This window comes from Anomaloglossus baeobatrachus, chromosome 1 (genome assembly GCF_048569485.1).
Source record: "Anomaloglossus baeobatrachus isolate aAnoBae1 chromosome 1, aAnoBae1.hap1, whole genome shotgun sequence".
NCBI lineage: Eukaryota > Metazoa > Chordata > Amphibia > Anura > Aromobatidae > Anomaloglossus > Anomaloglossus baeobatrachus.
Genome location: NC_134353.1, coordinates 707,908,560 through 707,928,643, shown reverse-complemented (window position 1 = coordinate 707,928,643; position 20,084 = coordinate 707,908,560). Strand labels below are relative to the sequence as shown.

The window sequence follows — 20,084 nt, the reverse complement described above, 5'->3', positions numbered from 1 at the left end:
ACTGAGGAGGGGCGGGCCTGCACTGAGGAGGGGCGGGCCGGCGCTAAGGAGGAGAGGGAGGGATTTATCTCCCTCTTTCCTCCGTTGCCGGCTATTGCCATTCTCGCACTGCACTCGCGGTACACCGGTGCAGTGCGATGTTTCTCACGCCCCATGGACTTGAATGGGTGCGAGAGATACAAGGATCACATTGCACCCGCAGCATGCTGCGATTGTTTTCTCGGTCCTATTAGGGCTGAGAAAATAATCGCTCATGTGTGCTGGCATATAGGGTAATATTGGAGATGTTTTATTGCATTCCACTCGCTCCGATTTTCATGCTGTGTGGCTTAGGCCTTACTGTGCATCCGATTTCCCCAGATAAATGATTGTCACCGTTGTCTTGCTGAGTATAGCTTCTTACTGGTATATAATATATCTGCTGCCTGCAGAACCTTCTGGCTCTGCAGCCGTTGATGGCATAGGATGCTCTGCAGACAAGTGTGCCCTGGCTTTGCCCCCATCCGTCTCCTCTCGTTAGACTGTCACTTAGTCTGAGTGGGAATAGATACGCATAATTAATAAGTGAAGACACGTTATGGAGAATACCTGCAGTACTATAATATTTGCCGGCTTCTGCTACTCGATGACTCCTGCTATCTGACAGATCTACACTATTTCTCCTGGGTTGACTGATAACACTTGGAATTTTATCTGTGATTGAAGGAATGCAGGCATTTCACTGGGAATTTAACTCCTCATAGTCGTATCCCGACCTGTGGATTCCTACATTACTTGGTCTCCTAATAGAGACCTTAAAATCTTATTTTTTGGGGATATATAATTTTGATTGCAGTTGTATTTGCCCCCAAACACAGTAATTTACAGTAGGCAAAACCAAATGATTGCGGCAGCAGCAGACCTTCCAATGTGTATGGAGGCCTCCCGACTCTCCCCCAACACATGATCATTTTACCTTCACTAACATGTAGTTCATGAGTGTAAATGTTTTTGGTGGTAAATTTACATGTACTCTGAGAATATAAGGATCTGTTATTTGTATGCAGATTGCCCGAGATCATCTGTTTTAGGCTAGGTTTACATTTCCATCAATTTGTATCAGTCACAATCCGCGGCTTTGGTGAACAAAGGAATCCGTTTGGCGGATTCCATTGTTCCCATACACTTGTATGAGTGGCGGATTGTGACTGATGACGCTGTGTTTCATCCTCCGCCCGACTGATCAGTCATGGAACGACTGACCGTCGGGCGGCAGGAATGCAGCATGTAGCGTTTTTTGAGCAGCGGAATCCTTTTGATTCTGCTGCGCATGCTCTCTCGGCGGCCGAACAGTCAGCTAATCACCCGTCGGCCGGCTGCCGGGAGCGATCAGCGGATCGGCCGGCTGCCGGGAGCGATCAGCGGATCGGCCGGCTGCCGGGAGCGATCAGCGGATCGGCCGGCTGCCGGGAGCGATCAGCGGATCGCTCTCAAAAGCCGGCGGCCGGCTAATGAGAGCGATCAGCTGATCGTTCTCTCTCTCACGTTTTACAACGGAGTCCGACAATGAATTCTTATTCTTGTCATCCGTTGTACAACGTATCAGTCACAAGCGTCAAGCAACGCATTTGACTGATGGAAAACAACGGAAATGTGAACCTAGCCTAAAGGCCGCTTTACACGCTACGACATCGCTCAAGCGATCTTGTTGGGGTCACGGAATTTGTGACTCACATCCGGCCGCGTTAGCGATGTTGTTGCGTGTGACACCTATGAGTGATTTTGAATGGTCGCAAAAACGTTAAAAATCTTTAATCGGTGACATTCCCCCCCTATTCCCAATTATCGTTGCTGCTGCGTGTATGATGTAGTTCGTCGTTCCTGCGACAGCACACATCGCTATATGTGACACCGCAGGAGCGAGGAACCTCACCTTACCTGCGGCCGCCGGCAATGCGGAAGGAAGGAGGTGAGCGGGATGTTCGTCCCGCTCATCTCCGCTTCTATTGTGCGCCCGCTTAGTGACGTCGCTGTGACGCTGAACGAACCGTCCCCTTAGGAGGCGGTTCGCCGGTCACAGCGATGTCGCTAGGCAGGCAAGTATAGTGTGACGGGTCTGAGCGATGTTGTGCGCCACGGGCAGCGATTTGCCCATGTCGCACAACCGATGGGGGTGGGTACGCACGCTAGCGATATCGGTACTGATATCACAGCGTGTAAAGCGGCCTTTAGACTCAGAAGGCCTCCATACACATTGGAAGGTCTGCTGCCGGTGCTGCCACAATCATTCGGTTTGGCCTGTTGTGAATTACAGTGTAAAATACAACTGCAATCAAAATTATTCCAGTATAATTGCAAATTTAGGTTTATTAGCAAAATGTTCAAACGTTCTGGTGTTTGCAATAAACCAGTCAAACAAGAACAATATGATCACGTAAAGAAACCCTAACATGACGAGTGGTTTCTCCAACTTCAACAAGAAATGCCACTTTTTATGATTACTATGGGTCCCGAATTAGCCAACCTGTAATGTATAGGTAGACACCAGCTTCTGGTCGTTCCCCATGGAAATTTTAGCCCAGTACTCCTAGTTAATGGCGTCCAGCTCACTAATATTCTTAGGTTTGCGTGATGCAACTGCATTATACAAATCCCACCAAAGATTTTCTGTGGGGCTTAAGTCACGAAACTGTGAAGACTAGTCCAGAATCTTCCATTACTTCTGAAACCAAGTCTTGGTGGGCTGTGAATGATTATTGGTATTATTGTACTGTTGAAGGATCCAATGACGTGCATCCATCCATTTCACAGAATGGATGATTTCTTCTAGGATTTTCCGATACTTGATCAAATCCATTCTGCCCTCCACACACTGCTTTTTTCTATATGAGACAAAGAAGTCCCAAAGGATAATCTAACCACCGCCATGCTACACTGTAGGCATCACCCAGTCACCGTAGGCATGTCAGTGATAAAAGAAAAGAAAAAAAAAGTACAGTGTACATGAGACTTCTGTAACTCCCAACTACTTTACTGGAACTGTAAGATGTTGTGTTTTTGCACATTGTCAGAAACTCACCACTAGGAAAAAGCCCTTAAAGGAGTCTATATCATTCAAGAACTAAAGCCTTATATTTCTACAAATTAAAAGTGGTCCAAGGTCACCGACTCCATCAATATTCTTTTCTCCATATATTTTGAATAGATTTTCTTGCAGAAACCTGTTCCTTTTTGGTATAGACTTTTGAATCATGGCTTGTGGGTTTGTCCCTCAGTCATAGAAGTCATTTGTATATTTGACATGCTTTTATCTTCTTGCTATTTAACAGTTTATAATCTCATTAATAAAACTCAAACAATATCACCCATAAAAGAAGCTGCATATACAATCATTTGTCAGCTGAAAGCAACCATTAAAAATCAGATTGTTTAAAGTAAAGCAATGTACAAAATACAAATTATTATTATTATTATTGTTATTATTGTAGCGCCATTAATTCCATGGCGCTTTACATGTGAAAGGGGGGTGGGGGCATATATAGACAAGCACAATAATCATGAACAGAACAAGGCACAGACTGCTACAGGAGGAGATGACCCTGCCTACAAGGGCTCACAGTCTACAAGGGATGGGTGAGGATACAGTAGGTGAGGGTACAGCTGGTTGGGCAGCGGTATAGTGGACTGCGGGTTACTGCAGGTTGTAGGCTTATCGGACGAGATGGGTCTTCAGGTTCCTTCTGAAGGTTTCCACGGTAGGCAAGAGAATGATATGTTATGGTAGAGAGTTCCAGAGTATGGGGGAGGCACGGGAGAAATATTGGATGCGATTGAGGAAAGAGGAGACAAGAGTGGAGTAGAGAAGGAGATCTTGTGGTAATCGGAAGTTTTGTGCGGGTAAGTACCGGGAGACTAGGTCACATATATTGAGGAGACCCGTTGTGTGGATGGCTTTGTATGCCATGGTTAGGGTTTTGAAACAGAGTCTTTGGGCAATGGAAGCCAGTGAAGAGATTTGCTGAGGGGAGAGGTTGGGGAATAGCGAGGGGACAGGTGGATTAGTCGGGCAGCAGAGTTTAGGATAGATTGTAGAGATGCAAAATTATTAGAAGGGAGGCCAGAGAGCAGGAGGTTGCAGTAGTCAAGACGGGAGAATATAAAGGCACACCCTAGTGGTTTTGTAGATTCTTGTTTTAAGAAATGTATGGATCCGGGAAATATTTTTGAATTGAAGTCAGCAGGAGGTGAAGAGGGCTTGGAAGTGTGGCTGAAGGAGAGAGTGGAGTCAAGGGTTACCCTCAGGCAGCGATCACTCATGACTGGGGAGAGTGAGCAGCCATTTACTTTCATGGACAGGTCAGGTAGAGTGGTAGAGTGAGATGGGGGAAAGATGATGACTTCCGTTTTGTCCATGTTCAGTTTTAGAAATCGAGCAGAAAAGAAGGATGAAATAGCAGACAGACAGATTTTGGTTAGTAAGGAGGTGATATAAGGTCCAGAGAGGTAGATCTGCGTATCATCAGCATAGAGATGGTACTGAAAGCCATGGGACTCTGAGCTGTCCCAGGCCGAAGGTGTAGATGGAGAACAGCACAGGTCCAAGAACTGAACCTAGGGGGACACCCACAGATCGGGGGCACGATGAGGAGGTAGTGTGAGAGAGGGAGACTCTGAAAGTCCGATCCATTAGATATGATGTGATCCAGGATAGTGCCAAGTCTGTGATACCAAGAGATGAGCGAATCTGTTGCAAGAGGGAATGGTCCACAGTGTCTGTCAAAGGCAGAAGACGGGTCCAGAAAGAGGAGGACAAAGTAGTGTCGCTTGGCTTTGGTGGTTAGTAGATCATTGGTGACTTAAAGCAGGTTGAGTGGAATGTTGGGGTTGGAAGCCAAATTGTAGCGGGTCAAAGAGGGAGAAGGAGGAGAGGTGGGAGGACAAATGATCCTCTGCCGCCTCGTGTATATAGTTTTAGAAGCCTTTATGATCAGGTAATTACAGATTTCTGCCTCTAATAAGAAACTAGCACATGATGTTCTTTCAGTGGAAAAACCTTCTTCACCTGCTAAAGTAGTGAGGACGCTGTCACAGTCTACACCATTGGCTCATATCTCTTTTAACCCTTGCTGTCAGTAGCTGTGAAGATGCCTGGCGCTCTTATTCCAAAAACCTCTAGTCCTCTTGAATTAATTTCTATTTACAATTATGGTCTTTGGGCACAGTGTTCTGCTGTTGATTTTAATTTTCTTAGTTTTCATATGTCTACTTGTGGTGTCCATATGGATATACAAAGATTCTCATTTGTCTTCCTATAGGTGCAGAAGTTGCTATGTATGTGCCCTGTTGACTTTCATGGAGTTTTCCAACTGGATGAGCGGCGAAGAGATGCACTTATTGCTTTGGGAATTTTTCTCGTTGAATCTGACCTTCAGGTATTTGGATTGCTATACTAATTACAATGCCATTTTAATTTTTATTACATAATTTAGATTGTCTGGGTGGGGGGCCCAGGAGACAAACTGCTGAGACAACCAGAACGGAAGTGACGCATTGATAGATCTCTTGACTGGGTCATTGAGGCCCTCAACAAAAATTATGTCCTTATTGGACAGACCGAGATTCCCTCTTAATTGCCTATTAACTATTTGCATAATTATGATGGGTTGTGAGCCAAGACCTTTGTTTTTCTGATTATAGACTTCTTTATTTGTTTCTTCTCAGCACAAAGAGAATATTGTCCCATACCTGCTGAAGCTGCTGAGGGGTCTTCCAAAGGTATCATGGATAGAGGAGAGCACATCTCGAAAAAACAAGGGTATGTTTGTTCTTCCAAAAACTCATGATATCGGACTTATGACTATATTAACGTGTGATGGACAATATTTTAGATTTTTGTAGCCTCACATTACCATAAATTTAGATGTATCACAACTTTGGTATATTGCATGTTTAATGGTTACATATTTTTGCATCAGGTTCGCCCCTGAGAAGAAGCCTAGAACAACTAGGCGAAACATAAAATGGAAGGTATCCTAGTAAATAGTGAGGGTTATAATAGCGACTTCGGATGAGATTGAGCAATATTGATACCAGGGCTACTATTTACATTGGCAGTGGATGTCTGATACAATCAGCAAAGCACTGCTTAATCAGCAAGCACCCTGTGTATCGGTAGCCAGCTCTCTAGCCACATTAGTGGCTACTCTACTAGCACTTGACAGACAGCTCACAGTCAACAGCTAGCACAGTGTGTCACATCGTCTGGCGCTCTGTCACACACGGAGAGGAGATAGAAAAATACATATGTATAGATCTCACACATGAGGTTTGTGGAAAGCGAGATTATTATACAATTACCAGTATGTTTTGCACTGAAAAGATCACAGTATAGTAACTGATCTCACAAGATATAATCACAGTACACAGAGGCAGCTCTATGTCAGCCCTAAGGAATAAAAGATAACCACTAATATCAAAGGTGTTTATATCTTTACAAGAATACAGTTTTATGTTTTATTCATTTTTTTATACATAATTTTAAATGTCGGGAAATTGTTTGAAGAACTATATAACAGTTTGGACGCGTGGCATTGTTGCACCGCTGGCCCGAACTAAGCACTCTGCTGCTACCAATTGATGCAGATTTACCTCTATAACCTCAGAGGAGTGTGTTAATACTGAAGTTTGCCGATGTCCGTAATCTGCCCAGCTACAGAGCAGAGCTTACAAGCTCCAGCTCTATTGGAAAGAGCTTGGAAGTGCTGCACCCTCAGCCTAGGAGACTGGACACTGTTGATAAACTACAGGGGTGGTCGGTAACATAGACAAATTTAATAACCAGTAAATTTCAGTGTCTTTTTTTTTTTTTTGCAAGCATTTTGCCATTATACCTATTTATGATGAGATTAACCATTTAATGTACTTCGGTTTTCTCCATTACAGGCATGCTGCCGGTAGCCGAGACCTTCAGCTTCTGCCTTGTTACTTTACTCTCAGATGTTGCTCACCGAGACATAACATTCAGAGGACAGGTGAGAGTTTAGAATTGGAGTCCAACTGTTAGCGTCAGCACACACAGCGAGTAATACAGTGCGAGCGGAATGCGATAAAAAATCGCATTCCACTTGGACCAATATTACTCTTTGGGGTTGCTCCCACGAGCGATTATTTTTTCAGTCCTAATCGGACTGAGAAAACAATCGTAGCAGCATGCTGCGGGTGGAATGCGATCCTTTTTCACTTGCGCCCATTCAAGTCTATGAGGGCGAGAGAAACATCGCATTGCACTCGCGTTACACCGGTGTAACACGAGTGGAGTGAAATTTTCTCATCAGCTGACAATGGAGGAGAGAGGGAGATAAATCCCTCCCTCCCCTCCACAGCGCCGGCCCTCCCCTCCGCAGCATAATCTGTGCAAATTGTTGTCATTCCTGTGAAACCTCATGCAGGAGAAAAACACTTCATGCGTAATTACAAAACCCATTATAAGAAAAAATAATTTATTATTAAAGCGCCATTTATTCCATGATTCTATACATGTGAAAAGGGCTTTACATAATAAAAAGAAGTACAATAATCATGAACAATAGAAGACCGACTGGTACAGGAGGAGAGAGAACTCTGCCCGCGGGCTCACAGTCTACAAGGGTTGGGTGAGGATACAGTAGGTGAGGGTAGAGTTAGTCATGCGGTGCTATGTCAGACTGAGGGTTGCTGCAGGTTGTAGACTTGTTGGAAGAGGTAGAGTCTTCAGGTTCCTTTTCAAGGTTTCCATGGTAGAAGAGAGTCTGATATGTTGGGGGAGTTCCAGAGTATGGGTTATGCGTGGGGAGAATAGATAAGAGGGGAGTAGAGAAGGAGACCTTGTGAGTATCGGAGGTTACGTGCAGGCAAGTACCGGGAGACTAGGTCAGAGATATAGGGAGGAGACAGGTTGCCGATGGCTTTGTATGTCATGGTTAGTGTTTTGAACCGGAGCCTTTGGGCAATGGGAAGCCAATGAAGGGATTGACAGAGGGGCTGGGGTATGGCAGAGGGAAAGTTAGATTATTTGGGCAGCAGAGTTTAGGATAGATTAGAGGGGTGTGAGAGTGTTGGAAGGGAGGCCATCGAGCAGGAGGTTGCAGCAGTTGAGGTGGGAGATGATGAGGGCATGCACTAGTGTTTTTTGCAGAATCTTGGGTAAGCTCAGGCTCACTATTACCAAAATATATTTTCTTGAATTCTTTTTTATATCTATTCCTTATCTGACAGTAGTTTGTGTATTTGTATCCTCAGATATTTGAGACAATCCTAGATGTGATGCAATGTCTGCTTGGATTGTGCCAGTCTCCACAGATCCAAGACAAAGGTAAGCTATTGGAATAAAGGCTTTATAAAGGAAATGTGCTTTTTTTTGCTTAGGTGTCTTCTTTGATTTTGAAGTAACTACAGTATGCTGACTTGTTTCTGCAATGTGGATACTTTTATAGGAAAAAAAGAGAAATAAAATGGAGTATTGTTATGCCAGTATATATACATCCATTATGCAAAACCCAAAGTAAGTTCAGGACATATTATTCATAGCAGAAATGGCAAAAAAGGAAATCTGAATACATATCAAGAAAAGTAATTCATGTGATAGTAAATATGATTCAGTGTAACCTCTGAGCAAAAACCAACACGGCCAAAAGATGGAATATAGGAATACGTTCTACATGCATAGACAAAAGCGAACACTTGGCAAGTTGACAAGACTATTCATCAAATGGTAAAGGACTGTAGTCATATGAACTCAATCGCATCGTAGAAACATGCGTATTGAAACTGCACTGCTCATAATTTGCGTATAAACGGTCCCACATTTGCATTTGAGATAAGCAAATAGTTGCTCTATGTCCATAGATACTTCCTCATCCACTCGAATATCGGTGAAAAGCTTCATATGACTGTAATATTGTATTATAGCTATTTCAGGCTTATATTCAGTTATAATGACATGTAAGTGCTTTTTCTGCTGTACATGTAAGCCTAAGAGTAAGGTGGAAGTCAGGTAGTGTGATGCCCCAGGGCTATTGGGTACTCTGTCCCGGGTGATGTATTGCCTGGGAGATGTCACTGGGTGGCCGTTGCCCGGTTCTGTGACCCTGGGGGTCGCTTTTAAAAGGGATAATATTTACAGGGGAGATGAAATAAAAAAGTTTTTGTTGTGATGCCACTTGCGGGTTGCGGCTATTTAGTGGAGCCGCCACTGCACAGTTCTCACTACTGGGGCTGGTGTTAGTGGCAGCCTGGATGTTAGGCCCTCCACAAGTAGGGCAAGGCGCCAGGGGATAGATTATGTTGTTAGGCGCGGAAAGAAGGTAGGCCACACAAGGAGTTTGCAGTGTAACTGGTTTCTTTACTCACAGCTTTCGTATGGCTGGCAACCCGAAGACGGCTGGTCCTGACCACTGGTCCCCTTACTCTCAGTGCCGGTGTAGTAACCTGGTGGCTTCTTTCCCCTGCACCTGTCTCTGGTTGTTGGTGGGTCCCCATGGCTTGGAGCGTCTAGGGGTCCCCTCCTGGTAGTCTTTCAGTCTTAGTCCATATAATGGGTAGCTTGAACCCTGTGGGGTCGGTTTCTCTTGTCCTGTTCCCCGGTTCTCCTGTTGCTACTGTGTCCTGAACTTTACTGTCAGTGAGGTCCTAGATGGTCGCCTCACTGTGCAGATTTTATCAGGTCTGCCTGGAGCGTTTGCCTGACCTAGGATTCTGTGCCCCGTCGGTGCTATGTTTCTGAGAGTACTCCACCGTACTCCACTGGCGACCACATGCCTGGGCCCTCGGGTCATCGTTACACTTTCCTGTCAGTACGGTTACGTCCATCTCCTCTTACTTCCACTTACTGATTCTGACTGACTGTCTGTCCCCTATCACCTGGTTGTCGTCTAGTGGACTGGACTGGCTCCACCCCTAGGTGGCCATCCACTGGGTCCAACCCTAGCCTGTCACCACTCACCAGTCTTTGGGAATGGGGGAAAAACAGGAATTATAATGTGTTTTGCGGTTATCGGCACTGGTCTTCTGGGTACCTGGTGGTTGGCCCTGCATCCTGGACAGGATGCAGTACCTTGTAACTCCTGATGGCTTCAGGGGCGCTACAGTAGTGTCTGACAACACCACTAATAAACACTATAAAGATCTACATGAAAAACATCTGACCTTTCTTTACCACTGACTGTTTGAAAAAGAGGATAAAACAGAAGTCCTTTTTGGTCTTGCCGAGGAGAGGCCAAAGCCTTTGGTGCAGTGATGTAGTGTAGGTTGCCAGCACCTGGCTCAAGACAAGTCTTGCTCCCCCTAACTGTAAAGTAACACCCTCTTAGAAAAAATAAATGATGCTCCCTTTAGAAAGTTCTTGGGGCCTTTTCTTCCACCAAGCATTGAAATCCTGGGTATCTTCATACTAGGCATGCGCAGGGACGTCCTGGCCTAGTGTGAAGATGCCTAGGGTTTCAGTGTGCGGCAGTGGTAATAAGAGGGGTAGAGGACAGTGAGCAGTGGAGTTGAGCAGTGAAATAAGTATTAGGTTTTTATTGTTTTTTTTTTTTTTTTTCCTATTTTGGAGTCTCTCATAGCATAGCACACCCCTTCCCTGGTTATCCTGCGAATCACTCTTGGGGGTGCACAACCAAAGGGGATATATTATGTGTGTGGTACTCGGGTATCTTGTGTATATAACTTGTCCCGTATTGTTTCTATACTCCTTTTACTAAGGAACCCTGGGAAGCATTTTTACATCACAAATAATCTGTACTTACTTGGTCTCCTTACAGACTCCTCACTTTTCTCTTTTTATTGGCAAAACCAAATTATAGCTCATGTCTGGAAAGAAAACTGCACTTTCAAGTCTTGGAATTTAACCAGTGTAAATGACTTAAAGGTGTTGTCCACTAGTATGACCATGGCTTCTGATTGCACTTGTTTCCCTCAGGTAAATTAATAAAGACTATACTCTCCTTTCGTACCGGTGCCCTTCCAGTGGTGCCGCGGTGTCGGAGCTCACGTGACGTGATGTCACTCGAGCCCCTCGTCCAATCAGTGCCGGATTCTGTCTCCCCGTGCTTGGACTAAACAAGTTAACCAACAGGAAGTGAGCACTGCGGCTGCTGTTTGTTGGCTTTTTGCATAGCATAATACATCATAGTCCAATCAACTTCTGTTTTTTTTTTTCTCTCTTCTCCCTTATTTTCCATGTACCCCTCCACCTTTCCTGTTCACGCCAATACAAAGTGGCACTTGCCTGCAGATCGATCTGGGGCAATCAGCGAGAACAACTAAGGTTTAGTGTGTTTGCTCTGCCGTACCAGATCCAATCACTCTTATTAGGATGTCGCTGAGACTTTTCTTTCTTTTTTTTTGGACGGACACCCCCTTTCTCACCAATCGTGCGGTGATGTCCGATCCTGTGTTGACTCAGAAGTTGTCTATAGTCCTTTCCTAGATTCTCCGTAAGATCTTCTGCTAGAGAAACCCCTGGTCGTTAATCTCAGTTTATTGAAAATGGTAACTTACTTTTCATATCTGACAACCATAACTTCAGAAACTGTTAAGAACCACAAAGTTCATGTTTTTTGCACAATTACTTCTGTGACTTCTGTTTCATAATGTAAATGAATGAATCTTTCACTTTACAGAATACCTTTGCAAGTACGCAGTACCATGCTTAATTGGCATCTCCCGGGCATTTGGGAGATATAGCATCTCTGAAGAATCTCTACTGTCCAAGTTGTTTCCTAAGATCTCCCCTCAATCTCTGAAGGCTCCAGAAGAGCTAGAAGGAATCCGTAGGCGATCCTTTAATGATTTTCGATCTATTCTTCCAAATTCACTCCTCAACGTATGCCAAGGGGACTCACTGAAGAGAAAGACAAGTAGTGTATCTAGTGGTTCACAGGTAAATGTGCAATTATATCAGCACCATGGGTGTATTCCAATAATTAGAAATATTTTGTAAGTAATTTGAAATGTATTAGTATTAGTTATCTATATGGTGGATTTTATTATTGTGTAAATGGCAGTATTAGCCAAACGTACATAAAATAATCTGTAACTTGTGATGAGTAATGATGAACTGTTGCCTTCCTGATTTATCACAGGTTAGCCCGGATCGCATTGTTCCTCTCCCTGGATCTCCTGCAGGATCCTCAATCCAATATTTTGAAGGTAATTGAGCAGAAATGTGTTCATTTTTTTTCTATATTTATGGAAAATCACTTTAGAAAAAATCTTCTATTCAAATATTGGAATTAAAAATAAAAAAATAAAAAAAGTCTACAAATACTTATACTTCACATCTTGTACTAATTGTTATCTCAAATGTTTTTTTTTCCATATCACTATGTAAACAAAAAATCTTGCAATTTTCAGTACGCCTATTTATTGGACTCTTATTTCCTGTTGGTACATTGATATTACAATTAATAGAGTGACTCAGGTTGATAGTATAAAGGTCTTACACTACAGTTCAAAAGTTTAGTCACTGAGATATTTCCTTATTTTTGAAAGAAAAGCACATTTTTTTTTCCAATGAAGCAAACATTAAATTAAACCGAAATAGACTGTATACATTAATGTGGTAAATGACTATTCTAGCTTCAAACGTCTGTTTTGTTTAATGCAATATCTACATAGCTGTATAGGCCCATTTCCAACAACTACCACTCCAGTGTTCTAATGGTACATTGTATTTCTTTTTCGCTCCTAATTGGGAGACCCAGACAGTGGGTGTATAGCTACTGCCCTCTGGAGGCCGCACAAAGAACTACACTTAAAAGTGTAAGGCCCCTCCCCTTCTGGCTATACACCCTCCCGTAGGAGTACAGATTCCTCAGTTTTAGCTTTGTGCGCAAGGAGGTCAGACACGCACGCATAGCTCCATTGTTTTTAGTCAGCAGCAGCTGCTGACTATGTCGGATGGAAGAAAAGAGGGCCCATACAGGGCTCCCAGCATGCTCCCTTCTCACCCCACTGTATGTCGGAGGTGTTTGTAAGGTTGAGGTACCCATTGCGGGTACGGCGGCAGGAGCCCACATGCTGATTCCTTCCCCATCCCTTTTTACAGGGCTCTGGGTGAAGTGGGATTTACTGGTCTCCAGGCACTGAGACCGTGCTCCATCTACAGCCCCTGGAGAAGATGCTGGATGGAGCGGAGTACATCAGGGACATGGCCCTGCTTCCTCAAGGTACTCTGTGTCCCCGTGCGTTTGGCGCTCACACCGCAGCATGCTGGGTGTTGTAGTGCGCCGGGGGACATCAGCGCTACGGCGCTTGTGCCATGGCCTCATTCAGCTTCGCTGAAGCAGGCACACTTCTGGGAATCGGTCGCGCCGGCCGCTGGGACTGCGGCGCGGCTGGCACTTCTGGTGCGCCGGGGACTTCAGCGCGGCCCGCGCTTTTACGGCGGCCGCGCTGATAACTCGAGTCCCCGGCTTTTGCGGCCTGCTTCCGTTCGTTCCCGCCCCCGGACCTGCCAGTCAGGAGAGGGGCGGGACGCTGGCCACGTCTAGGAATCGGTCATGCCGGCCGCTGGGACTGCGGCGCGGCTGGCACTTGTGGTGCGCCGGGGACTTCAGCGCGGCCCGCGCTTTTACGGCGGCTGCGCTGATAACTCGAGTCCCCGGCTTTTGCGGCCTGCTTCCGTTCGTTCCCGCCCCCAGACCTGCCAGTCAGGAGAGGGGCGGGACGCTGGCCAGTGCATCAGCGCTGAGGGCTGGAGTCGTTTTTACATACTCCAGCCCTCACAATCGGCACAGAGGGGACACTGTTTCCCGCACTTTTGTTTGGGAACTCCCACGGACCGCCCCTCTCCACAGACGCCGGCAGCCATTCCTGCTGACACGCTGAGCTGCAGAGGGGAGCCGGGGAGACCCAGACAAGGAATTCGGCAGCCTCTTACCCGCTATTCAGCGGGCGGTAAGCAGCCCTCAGGGCTCACCCCCTCTTGTGCCAGTAGTATTCTTAGTATTTTGTTTCTACAAATACTTTGTATTGCATAGCGCTGGTCGCCCTTTGGCTATAGACTCTCTCACATTGCAGAGAGCCAGCAGCATGTCGTCCGTAAAACGCAAGGGTGCCAAGGCACAGACATTATATGCTTCCTGCACCGCATGTGGGACTTTTCTACCGGCAGGCTCCACGGACCCCCATTGTGTGCAGTGCTCGGCCCCTGCGGCGCTTGCACAGTCGGGACCTCTGCTGGACGTGACCCAGGGTGTACCACCTGTGAATGCTGTCCAGGTGACAGGAACTGAGTTTGCAGCTTTTGCTGACAGAATGTCTCTCACTATGTCACAAATTCTTGACACATTGCGAGCTAGGCCTGTACTTCAGGCCACGGACACTGTGCAATCATTGCCCCCTGGTCCCCCTCAGCTCCAAGCTCCGGGACGGGCATATACACCTCAGGGTGAAGACTCTGACTCGGACGATGGCCCCGGGCAGCCTAAGCGGGCTCGCTATGACGGGCCTTCACATTCATCTCAATGGTCAGGATCCCAGCGAGATGAATCTATGGGTGATGAGGCGGACGTAACTGATCAGGATTCTGATCCTGGGACCGCTCTCAATCTAGATACACCAGATGGTGACGCCATAGTTAATGATCTTATATTTAACATCAATAAGATGTTAAATATTTCCCCACCAGCTCCTCTTGTGGAGGAGTCAGCTTCGCAGCACGAGAGAATCCATTTCAGATACCCTAAGCGTACTTTAAGCACTTTTCTGGACCACGCTGACTTTAGAGACGCAATCCAGAAACCCCACGCTTATCCTGAAAGGCGTTTTCCTAAACGGCTTAAAGATACACGCTATCCTTTTCCCCCTGAGGTGGTCAAGGGTTGGACCCAGTGTCCAAAAGTGGATCCTCCAATTTCCAGGCTTGCAGCTAGATCCTTGGTTGCAGTTGAAGATGGAGCGGCACTTAAAGATGCCAATGACAGGCAGATGGAGCTCTGGCTGAAATCCATCTATGAAGCGATTGGAGCGTCATTAGCGCCTTCTTTTGCAGCCGTATGGGCACTCCAAGCTATCTCAGCCGGGCTTGCGCGAGTTGACTCCGTCACACGTGCATTTGCCCCGCAGGTAGCACCATTGACCTCGCAAATGGCGGCATTCGCGTCGTACGCGATTAATGCTGTTCTTGACGCTACAAGACGCACGGCAGTGGCGTCAGCCAACTCCGTTGTTTTGCGTAGGGCCCTGTGGTTGAGACATTGGAAAGCAGATTCTCATTCCAAGAAGTGCTTAACCAATTTGCCTTTTTCTCGTGACCGATTGTTTGGAGAGCGTTTGGATGAAATCATCAAACACTCCAAGGGTAAGGACTCATCCTTACCGCAACACAGACAAAACAGACCCCAACAGAGGAAGGGTCAGTCTGGTTATCGGTCCTTTCAAGGACCGGGCAGGTCCCAATTCGCCTCGTCAAAAAAGACTCAAAAAGACCAGAGACGCTCAGATTCTTGGAGGTCTCAGTCACGCCCAAAAAGGACAGCCGGAGGAACCGTTGCCAAGACGGCGTCCTCCTGACTTGCGGTCTCCGATTCCCACACCCGCGGTCGGTGGGAGGCTTTCCCACTTGGGCGACATCTGGCTGTCACACGTCAAAGACCGTTGGGTGAGGGATATTCTGTCTCACGGGTACAGGATAGAGTTCAGTTCTCGTCCGCCAACTCGTTTCTTCAGAACTTCTCCACCACCAGACCGAGCCGATTCTCTGTTGCAGGCGGTGGCCGCTCTAAAGGCGGAAGGAGTGGTGACCTCCGTCCCTCTTCAGGAACAAGGTCACGGTTTTTACTCCAATCTGTTTGTGGTCCCAAAAAAGGGCGGATCGTATCGGCCCGTCCTGGATCTAAAGTTGCTCAACAGACACGTAAAAGTCAGGAGGTTCCGGATGGAATCCCTACGCTCCGTCATAGCCTCAATGTCTCAAGGAGATTTTCTAGCATCAATAGATATCAAAGATGCGTATCTCCACGTGCCGATCGCACCAGAGCATCAGCGTTTCCTACGCTTCGTCATACACGACGAACACCTGCAGTTCGTAGCGTTACCTTTCGGTCTGGCAACAGCCCCCCGGGTCTTCACCAAGGTCATGGCAGCAGTAGTAGCTGTTCTGCACTCGCAGGGTCACTCGGTCATCCCGTATCTAGACGACCTGCTTATAAAGGCACCCTCTCAAGAGGCATGCCAACACAGTCTGAAGGTGGCACTAGACACTCTCCAGAGTTTCGGGTGGATTATCAACTTTCCAAAGTCTCATCTAACCCCGACCCAATCTCTGACTTATCTTGGCATGGAGTTTCATACTCTCTCAGCGATAGTGAAGCTTCCACTGGACAAGCAGTGCTCGCTACGGACTGGAGTGCAATCTCTCCTTCAGAGCCAGTCGCACTCACTGAGGCGCCTCATGCATTTCCTAGGAAAGATGGTAGCAGCAATGGAGGCAGTCCCGTTCGCGCAGTTTCATCTGCGCCCTCTACAATGGGACATTCTACGCCAATGGGACGGGAAATCGACGTCCCTCGACAGGACTGTCTCCCTCTCTCAGACTGCCAAGGACTCTCTGCGTTGGTGGCTTCTCCCCACCTCATTGTCACAGGGAAAGTCGTTCCTTCCCCCGTCCTGGGCAGTGGTCACGACGGATGCGAGCCTATCAGGGTGGGGAGCGGTGTATCTCCACCACAGGGCTCAGGGGATGTGGACTCTGGAAGAGTCCACCCTGCAGATCAATGTTCTGGAAATCAGAGCAATCTATCTTGCCCTGCGAGCCTTCCAACAATGGCTGGAAGGCAAGCAGATTCGGATTCAGTCGGACAATTCCACGGCGGTGGCGTACATCAACCACCAAGGGGGAACACGCAGTCGCCAAGCTTTTCAAGAAGTCCAACGGATTTTGACGTGGGTGGAAAGCAGAGCGTCCACCATATCCGCAGTTCACATCCCAGGCGTGGAAAACTGGGAAGCAGACTTTCTCAGTCGCCAGGGCATGGACGCAGGAGAATGGTCCCTTCACCCGGACGTGTTTCAGCAGATCTGTTGCCGCTGGGGGACGCCGGACGTCGATCTGATGGCGTCACGGCACAACAACAAGGTCCCAGTTTTCATGGCACGGTCTCACGATCACCGAGCACTGGCGGCAGACGCCTTGGTTCAGGATTGGTCGCAATTCCGACTCCCCTATGTGTTCCCACCTCTAGCATTGTTACCCAGAGTTCTCCGGAAAATCAGGTCCGACTGCCATCGAGCCATACTCGTCGCTCCAGATTGGCCAAGAAGGTCGTGGTACCCGGATCTGTGGCATCTCACGGTAGGCCAACCGTGGACACTACCAGACCGTCCAGATTTGCTGTCTCAAGGGCCGTTTTTCCATCTGAATTCTGCGGCCCTGAACCTGACTGTGTGGCCATTGAGTCCTGGATCCTAGCGGCCTCAGGTTTATCTCATGAAGTTGTTGCCACAATGAGACAGGCTAGAAAACCATCCTCAGCTAAGATCTATCACAGAACGTGGAAGATATTCTTAGCGTGGTGCTTGGCTCAAGGGTTTTCTCCCTGGCCATTTGCATTGCCAATTTTTCTTTCCTTCCTGCAGTCTGGGTTGGAAAAAGGTTTGTCGCTTAGCTCTCTTAAGGGTCAAGTCTCCGCGCTATCCGTATTCTTTCAGAAGCGCTTGGCACAGCTTTCTAAAGTACGCACGTTTCTCCAAGGAGTTTGTCATATCGTTCCTCCTTACAGACGGCCATTGGAACCCTGGGATCTGAACAAGGTTCTCATTGCTCTCCAGAAGCCGCCTTTCGAGCCTTTGAAAGAGGTTCCCCTTTCTCGGCTTTCACAAAAGGTAGTTTTTCTTGTGGCGGTCACGTCTCTTCGAAGAGTGTCCGAGCTAGCGGCGTTACCTTGCAAATCTCCCTTCCTGGTGTTTCACCAAGACAAGGTAGTACTGCGTCCAATTCCAGAGTTTTCTCCCAAGGTGGTTTCTTCCTTTCATCTCAATCAGGATATCACTTTACCATCTTTGTGTCCGCATCCAGTTCACCAATTTGAAAAGGGTTTACATCTGTTGGACCTGGTGAGAGCACTCAGGATTTACATTTCTCGCACGGCGGCTCTACGCCGTTCTGATGCGCTCTTTGTCCTAGTCGCTGGTCAGCATAAGGGATCGCAAGCTTCCAAATCCACCCTGGCGCGGTGGATCAAGGAACCAATTCTTCACACATACCGTTCTGCTAGGCTTCCGATTCCATCTGGACTGAAGGCCCATTCTACCAGAGCCGTGGGTGCGTCCTGGGCATTGCGGCATCAGGCTACGGCTCAGCAAGTGTGCCAAGCGGCTACCTGGTCGAGTCTGCACACGTTTACCAAACACTATCAAGTGCATACCTACGCTTCGGCAGATGCCAGCCTAGGTAGACAGGTCCTTCAGGCGGCGGTGGCCCACCTGTAGGAAGAGGCTGTCTGACAGCCCGTTCATGTGGTATCTTTTTACCCACCCAGGGACTGCTTTTGGACGTCCCACTGTCTGGGTCTCCCAATTAGGAGCGAAAAAGAAGAAGGGAATTTTGTTTACTTACCGTAAATTCCTTTTCTTCTAGCTCCAATTGGGAGACCCAGCACCCGCCCTATTTGTTCTTAGGGTTTCGTTTTTCGGGTGCACATGTTGTTCATGTTGTTTCTTAAGTTCTCCGATCGTGTTATCGGATTGAATTTGTTTTTGAAACTGTTATTGGCTTTCCTCCTTCTTGCTTTGGTACTAAAACTGAGGAATCTGTACTCCTACGGGAGGGTGTATAGCCAGAAGGGGAGGGGCCTTACACTTTTAAGTGTAGTTCTTTGTGCGGCCTCCAGAGGGCAGTAGCTATACACCCACTGTCTGGGTCTCCCAATTGGAGCTAGAAGAAAAGGAATTTACGGTAAGTAAACAAAATTCCCTTCTTTCTAACGGTGTTAGAAGGCTAATGGATGTTTAGAAATCCCTTGAAAACCCTTGTGCAAGTATGTTAGCACAGCTGAAAACAGTTTTACTAATTAGAAAAGCTATAAAACTGACCTTCCTTTGAGCTAGTTGAGAATCTGGAGCATTACATTTGTTGGTTCCATTAAACTCTCAAAATGGCCAGAAAAAGAGAACTTTCATGTGAAACTCGACAGTCTATTCTTGTTCTTAGAAATGAAGGATATTCCATGAGAGAAATTGCCAAGAAACTGAAGATTTCCTAAAATGGTGTGTGCTACTCCCTTCAGAGGAGAGCACAAATAGGCTCTAACCAGAGTAGAAAGAGAAGTGGGAGGCCCCGCTGCACAACTGAGCAACAAGACAAACACATTAGAGTCTCTAGTTTGAGAAATCGACGCCTCACAGATCCTCAACTGGCAGCTTTATTAAATAGTACCCGTAAAAAGCCATTGTCAACGTCTACATTGAAGAGGCGACTCTGGGATGATGGTCTTCAGGGCAGAGTGGCAAAGAAAAAGCCATATCTGAGACTGGCTAATAAATGGAAAAGATTAATATGGGCAAATGAACACAGACAATGGACAGTGGAAGATTGGAAAAAAGTGTTCTGGACAGACAAATCGAAGTTTGAGGTGTTTGGATCACACAGAAGAACATTTGTGAGACACAGAACAACTGAAAAGATGCTAGAAGAGTGCCGGACACCATCTATCAAGCGTGGGGAAGGTAATGTGATGTTTGGGGTTGCTTTGGGGCTGGTAAAGTGGGAGATTTGTACAATGTTAAAGGGATTTTGAATAAGGAAGGCTATCACTTAATTTTGCAACGCCATGCCATACCCTGTGGACAGCACTTGATTGGAGCCTGTTTCATCCTACAACAGGACAATGACCCAAAGCCGACCTCCAAATTATGCCTGAACTATTTAGGGAAGAAGCAGGCAGCTGGTATTCTGTCTGTAATGGAGTGGCCAACCCAGTCGCCAGATCTTAACCCTATTGAGCTGTTATGGTACGCAAAAAGTGCCCATCAAGCCAATCCACCTTGTGGGAGGGGCTTCTGGAAGCATGGGGAGAAATATCTCCAGATTACCACATCAAATTAACAGCTAGAATGCCAAAGGTCTG

General features: G+C 46.8%; 1 protein-coding gene across 2 annotated transcripts in view; it reads left to right on the top strand.

The window, feature by feature from the left end:
• Positions 1-20,084, top strand: part of PI4KA (phosphatidylinositol 4-kinase alpha) — a 268,461-nt gene that overhangs the window by 5,553 nt on the left and 242,824 nt on the right. For both annotated transcript variants that reach the window (XM_075321257.1, XM_075321249.1), the window contains exons 2-7: positions 5,295-5,411; positions 5,701-5,794; positions 6,922-7,010; positions 8,257-8,329; positions 11,637-11,896; positions 12,099-12,165. In XM_075321257.1, the coding sequence (XP_075177372.1) occupies positions 5,295-5,411; positions 5,701-5,794; positions 6,922-7,010; positions 8,257-8,329; positions 11,637-11,896; positions 12,099-12,165 (700 nt within the window). The remainder of the gene's footprint in view (positions 1-5,294; positions 5,412-5,700; positions 5,795-6,921; positions 7,011-8,256; positions 8,330-11,636; positions 11,897-12,098; positions 12,166-20,084) is intronic.